The sequence below is a fragment of the Gekko japonicus genome, unplaced genomic scaffold (genome assembly GCF_001447785.1).
Source record: "Gekko japonicus isolate JY-2015 unplaced genomic scaffold, Gekko_japonicus_V1.1 scaffold5122, whole genome shotgun sequence".
Classification (NCBI taxonomy): Eukaryota; Metazoa; Chordata; class Lepidosauria; order Squamata; family Gekkonidae; genus Gekko; species Gekko japonicus.
The window spans coordinates 16,623-23,383 of record NW_015163773.1 but is presented as its reverse complement, the minus strand read 5'-3'; the positions used below and the strand labels follow the sequence as shown (position 1 = coordinate 23,383).

Sequence of the window (6,761 nt, the reverse complement as noted above, 5' to 3'; positions counted from 1 at the left end):
CAATGATTACAAACAAAATACCCACCCACATGCAAAAACAAAACTGAAACCTTTTTATTTTCTACTGACAATCGCACCTCCTAAAGGAAGAAATGCATCTTGTTCTTGCATTGGAGAGTTCAGTTTGTAACCTAGGACTTGCTTGTCCTCAGTGCACAGAAATTAGATCAATCTGATACCATATATATATATATATTTTAGAAATGATTTGGAAAATATTTGAACACCTTGTCTTAAAATATTTTATTCATCATGTTAAAATAAAACGTTCCATAATCAATTTTTTTTTCTTTTCTTTTTTCAATTTTTCCAATTTTTCGGGAAAAAACAAAAAGGCTTCAGGAAAAAAATGGAGGGGAAACGGTTTCTGCCCCGAATTTTTCCTGTTTTTTTCTGGGCCTTCGCATCTCTACGCCCGACTACAGAACTGATAAGGGCTGTGAGAATTTAAAGCAATCAAATAAAGAGATCCTAAGAGCACAAAGCAACCACTCACAGAAGAGTCTACTCAGTGTGTCTCTGTGTGATTTGATGCCCTGGCCATGACTTCTTGGAGGACAGCTTAATCTGGCCCCATCTCTGCACTGGGCAAGATTGGCTCACTCAGTCCTTCAGCATGCAGAGACACAGAGGACATATCTGCTTTCGGAGCAGGCTGCCCATTGTGTCTCTGCATGAGTTACTGCTTCCCCATTCAGAACACTGAGGGGGAGGAGGTTCCTCTGACTGCAGTTAATTCTTTCATGCTTCAAAAGATAGATCTTTTGGGCTGGACGAGGGATATACAACAGCAAAGGAGCTCGCAACGTTTCTTCTCTAGTGTAGTCCTAATCTGAAGGTTAGGCCTGTAGTTCAGCAGTTCGAGACCCGAGTGCAGCATGACGGAGTGAGCTCCCATCTCTGGCCCCAGCTTCTGCCAGCCTAGCAGTTTGAAAGCAAGAAATTGCAAGTAGATAAATAGGTACCACTTCAGTGGGAAGGTAACAGTGTTTCGTGTGCCTCAGCGTCTAGTCATGCTGGCCACATGACCACGGAGACGTCTTCGGACAGCACTGGCTCTTCGGCTTGGAAACGGAGATGAGCACCGCAACACTAGAGTCGGATTCGACTGGCTTTCAAGCAAGGGAAACCTTTACCATTACCTAATCTGAAGGAGGGAAATCCCAAAGAAAAAATACGTGCGTACATGGAACAGGCTTATCCTATGAAAAATGGCTGGCAACTACTCTCTCATCTTTCATGCACCAAAAGATTTAATAGCAAGAAAACAGCACAGCAGAGGTACAAAGGACTTCATTTACATCGCCCTGATACTATATTTGCAAATAACCACATAAAGTGGGTCAGAATAATTAAATCCATATTTTAGATGGGGGGAGGGGCGATTTGCTAAGCCCAAGAATGCTTATGGTAGAGGTAACATCTGAACTGGGAACGTCCCAGTTCATAATTTGGACCATCTACTAAGTTAGAATCTGTGTTCAAAGGATGCCAATCCCCTCTCTTCAAAAGAATTATTACTGAACATGGTATTAAATATTTTATTATTAGATCTTACTCAGTGCCTCAAGGTTTTCTTGGAAATGCAGAATGCAAGTTCTACCAGGGAAGAAGCTCAAGGGCAAAGCATGCACTTGGCACGTGGGAAGTTCCAAAGCCAACCATGGATACCTCCAGGTAAAGTATCTCTGGCAACAGGTTTGGGAAAGCCTTTGCTTTGTCTAAGACCCGGAACAGCCAAATAATTAAACTAATAAATATCGGAAATGAACTTAACTATACCCAAAGGGATAGGGTTTGCTGGGGCCCACTTCCTTTGTCCCAGAAGCAAAGACCCAGTCCTGCCGTCGTCTTTAGGTCTCCTGAGAGTATCCCATAGGAGGATGCTTGGCTTGGGATTTTGCAAGATTACCTATTTATTTAAAACACCAGTACGCTGCCTTTCCATCCACATAAGGTCCCCAAGGCGTCAAACATCAAAATATTAAAAATGTAAGAAGTTAAAACAGCAATTGGACAGCTAAAGTAGTGATTGCACAATCCTGGAAAGCCCAAACTCCCCCCACACTACAGCAGTAGTTACATAAAACTTGGGATTTCTACTTATTAGAAAAAATTTCAATGATTGCTAACAGGGAGGTTGATGATAGCGAACTTTGAAACCCATTAGACAAAAGGTACCCGATATTAGATAAGCTAGACGTTGACAATCTTGATTGGGGAAAACTTGAAAGAAGTTAAATTTAAGTTTTTAACATATGGTTAAGACAAGTCAGTCAACAACAGTTAGGAAAATAGTATGCCTATTAAGATTATATAGTTGAAATTGTAAGTCAGGCGCTTTATGGTTACATCTGCTTGATGTCAATTAAGGACAGTTAGTATATCAGAGGTCAAAAATGTATATGATGAGATTTTATTGTTGTAGGGCAGGGTGAAACAATCTATACTGCAAGATGACGTTCTTTATTTTTGAATTTGCCTACTGCATTTGAGCAGGTATTTTAATAATTTATTTTTGTAAAAAAACCCAGCAATTGGAATACAGTATATCTAAAATATTTAAATAATTAATTTAAGTAGATAAATAGGTACCACTTCGGTGGGAAGGGAACAGCGTTCCGTGCGCCTTGGTGTTTAGTCATGCCGGCCACATGACTACGGAAACGTCTTCGGACAGCGCTGGCTCTTCGGCTTCGAAACGGAGATGAGCACCGCAACCCTAGAGTCGGATTCGACTGGCATTCGAGCAAGGGAGACCTTTACCTATATCTAGAATATTTAAATAATTAATTTTAAAAATATATAACACCACCCACACACATCACAAACAGGGAGGGGGCCAATAAGAATTCGTGAGGGAATGTCAAAGAAAACAAAACAAAAAAAATCTTCCCCTACCGGCAGAAGACAATGGTAGAGGGAGACAGACGAATCTCCCTCTGGAGGGAGTTCCAAAATGTTGGCGCCACAATCAAGAAGACCCTTTTTCGGGTTGGCCCCCGTCTAGCCTCAGATGGCAGGGGCACCGAAAGAAGGGCCAGCCTGTGAAGACGACCAGAGTGGACAAGTAGGTTCGTATGGGAGGTCTTAATGCCATCTGGAAGCCAGTCGGATCCATCAGGTTACAGGGGCAGATCATCTTAGTCGATCCCCCACCCTTGTGGAGTCTTGATATCCCTATAAGTCTAAACCCCAGCAAACAGTGTTCAGTGACTGGACGGAACCCCGGGGCAGCCATTTTGTTGTGTGCACCCGTTGCCTGTTCTCAACATAGCAAAAACGCCCACAAGTTCAATATGTTTGGGGGACTCCTGACCACAGGGATATAGTCAGCCCAGATTATTAGCATTCAGTTCCTTACTCAACCATGATGCCCCCAAGATGACTTTGGACCGGTTGGTCTCTTTCTACCTACCCCGCAGAGAGGGTGTGAGGAAAAAAACTGAACAGGGGAGGATCCGTGTATACTTCCCCGAGCTTCTTGGAGGAAGGGTGAGATAAGAGTGTGATATAAAGAAAATAACTGAAATGGTAGAGTTTGGCCATGAGTAAATTAACAAGACATGTATGAAAAAATACATAATTTTTAAAAAGTGACGATCTTGTCAGCCTTCAATTTCCTCCAGTATGAAAAGGCTAATTCAAGTAAGCCCACAGGGAACTTGTTCATACGTGTGACCTTGGTGTGAACGGATGTTCTGCCCCCAAAATAGCACCAACTGCTGTAACAGTATCTCTCCCTGGCTACAGGCTAAGAAAAACACGGTAAACGCACTGTAGGATCTGTTGTCCCTCAGGGTCGTTCCGCATCCTCTCCCGGAGTGTCTGCAGAGCGAGGTAGCCTGTCGTCTCCCCAAGAACAGCCACCATATCTAAAAAAAAGAGGGGAACCGAAGAGAGAAGAGAGTGAAGAAGAAAGCCCACGATAAGCAGCAACCAACCGGCACATGTTCTAATTTCAAATGCAACAGGGGAAATACTTCATTTGCTTTGGGGTCTCGGAACCTGATCTGCCATGTAATTAAATCAAAAACTGGGGGAAAGGGGGGGGGAGGGAGAAGGGAAAAACTCAACCCAAGATAACACTGCGAACCAGAAGGGTTAAGCTGACCATATATATTATAAAAATACAAAATGTATTAAGGTGTACACATATTAAAATATATTCGGGTTAAATTTTTTTTCAAGTATCAGACTAATAAAAGCATATCAATTATTAATACACATGATGGGTTAACACTTTCCAACTGAAGACCAAACGCGTTTCGGCCTCAAAGGGCCTTCCTCAGTGGTCACTATACAACATAGTATAGACACACATTCAAACATACGTATACTTATTTAACGACTAGATGTTGTATCCTGAAATTATAAAAATAGAGGGGGGAGAAAAGAGGGGAAAGGAAACTCAAATTATTACTACAAATGTATGCCAAATCCTTATTAATTTAAACAATTGATTTTTTTTCAAACTAGAGTTACCTTATATGTTTGCAATTGGGTTGCTGGTATTAATGATGGGCCCTAGGTATGGCCATATTCATTCCAATTATTCTAAATAAAAACCATGAAATGAAATAGTAAAATTATTATATTATTAGTAGTTGGGGGCTTTCGCTCTTTCCTTTCCAAGCCACATCTTTCTCTCTGCTCTACTTGAGTCTTTCCCGAGGAAGGATGCGGCAGAACTCCAAGGCCTTTTCACTGCTTTGCCATTCTATCAGGTAATGCGAAATTAACATAGCGGGGACCATGCCACACAACGTGACGGTGGCCACTTGCTGAGATGAGTTTTAAAAGCGATTAGAGACATTTACAGCTGACTCATCACTGGCTGCCCTAGCAATAGTTGTTAGATGTAGTGACCCCAGAACATGGAACCTCCATGTTCTGAAACACTGTATCTGCAAATACTGGCTGCTGGAAGGCAAACCAAGGAAGAGGGACTACTGCCTTTCTGCCATAAGTAGAACCCTACTAAATCAGATCAGTGGTTCCTCTAGTCCAGCATCCTGTCTCACACAGAGGCCAACCAGTTCCCCCGGAGGGCCAACAACAGGGCACAGAGGCCGAGGCCTTTCCCTGATAAGAACATGAGAAGAGCCCTGCTGGATCAGACCAGTGGTCCATCTAGCCCAGCATCCCATGTCACACAGGGGCCAATCCGTTCCTCTGAAGGACCAAGAATAGGGCATAGAGGCCGAGGCCTTCATTAGAACATAAGAAGAGCCCTGCTGGATCAGACCAATGGTCCCTCTGGTCCAGCATCCTGTCTCACACAGAGGCCAACCAGTTCCTCTGGAGGGCCAACAACAGGGCACAGATGCCAAGGCCATTAGAACATCAGAAGAGCCCTGCTGGATCAGACCAGCGGTCCATCTGGTCCGGCATCCTGTCTCACACTGGGGCCAACAATATGGCCCTGATGTTGCCTCCTGGCACCGGCATTCAGAGGTTGACTGCCTCTCAACGCGGAGGTTCCCCTCCGTCACCATGGCTAGTAGCTTCTATTCAGCTTCCACGATGCTGAGGCTCACCATGCCGGTAAGGATCGTAGAGTGCCATAAACGCTGAGCCAACCATCAGCAGGGCTTTCTGCAGAGGGCTGGTCGGGATGTGGCCCGGGTACAGCGGGTAAGATGCTTCCTCTCTCACAGGGCTGTCGGTAGCTGAAGCCTGGCCAGTGTGGCACAGCTGGCATCTCCTGCCTGAGGAAGAAACCACCCCAGAGGGCAAAGGGTTAGCAGCACCAAGCAAGGGAGTGCTCCAGCAGTTTTGTGCTCTTCACCAATGTCGGTGATGACAACGCTAGTGCGGACTACTCTGTTTGAGAACAATAATTTCTAACGATAGCCGTGCGGTATGCACGGAGAAAAACTAACTTCCCGATTTCTTTAGCGTTGCCCATGTTTGACAATTCATGGAAAGAGGTTATCCATTCCCAAGTAGCTTGGGGACTTTTGACATGGGCTCTACTGCGAAGTATCTGTCAAGTTTAACAGCCCCACATCATCGCAGAGCATACATGCTTGCACGCTTTCATGTTCTGCCATCAGAAGTGCTTTTAGGGAGGCACCGCCAGATACCATATGCAGACAGACTTTGTCCTTGCTCTCTAAAAGATGTAGAATCCACTACACAACATACTTCATTGCCCGCTCTATAGAGATATCCAATCTCGTTTTATTACTCCACTTCTAGAAGGTAATGGAGCTGCGGTGGCTCAGGTGGTTAAGACACTGAACTGCAGGCTGTGGAAGGTCAGTAGTTCAGCAGTTCGAGACCTGGGAGCCGCATGATGGAGTGAGCTCCCGTCTCTAGCTCCAGCTCCTGCCAACCTAGCAGTTCGAAAGCAAGAAATTGCAAGTAGATAAATAGGTACCACTTCAGTGGGAAGGCAACAGCGTTTCGTGTGCCTCAGCGTCTAGTCATGCCGGCCACATGACCACGGAGACGTCTTCGGACAGCGCTGGCTCTTCAGCTTTGAAACGGAGATGAGCACCGCAACCCTAGAGTCGGATTCGACTGGCTTTCGAGCAAGGGAACCTTTACCTTAGAAGGTAAGAGCTGGCATTCTGATGACTCAATTGTTCACTTTCTTCTGTTCCATTCTAATTGTGAAATAATGGAGGCTGTTGCAAAAATTTTATATTATGCAATCAGAAGACGAGGCTTGAATAGCCAAGTGTGACTGATGCATCTTAGTATTTTCCCGTAGTTCCATGATGTTTTGTGCTTAAATGCCAATAAAGGCTTTG

The 6,761-nt window shown here is 44.4% G+C and overlaps 1 protein-coding gene across 2 annotated transcripts in view; it reads right to left on the bottom strand.

Annotated features, from left to right (window-relative positions):
• Positions 1-6,761, bottom strand: part of COQ4 (coenzyme Q4) — a 29,607-nt gene that overhangs the window by 14,968 nt on the left and 7,878 nt on the right. For both annotated transcript variants that reach the window (XM_015407928.1, XM_015407929.1), the window contains exons 3-4: positions 5,541-5,711; positions 3,779-3,875 (exon numbers count right to left, since the gene is read on the bottom strand). In XM_015407928.1, coding sequence (XP_015263414.1) covers positions 3,779-3,875; positions 5,541-5,711 — 268 coding nt within the window. The remainder of the gene's footprint in view (positions 1-3,778; positions 3,876-5,540; positions 5,712-6,761) is intronic.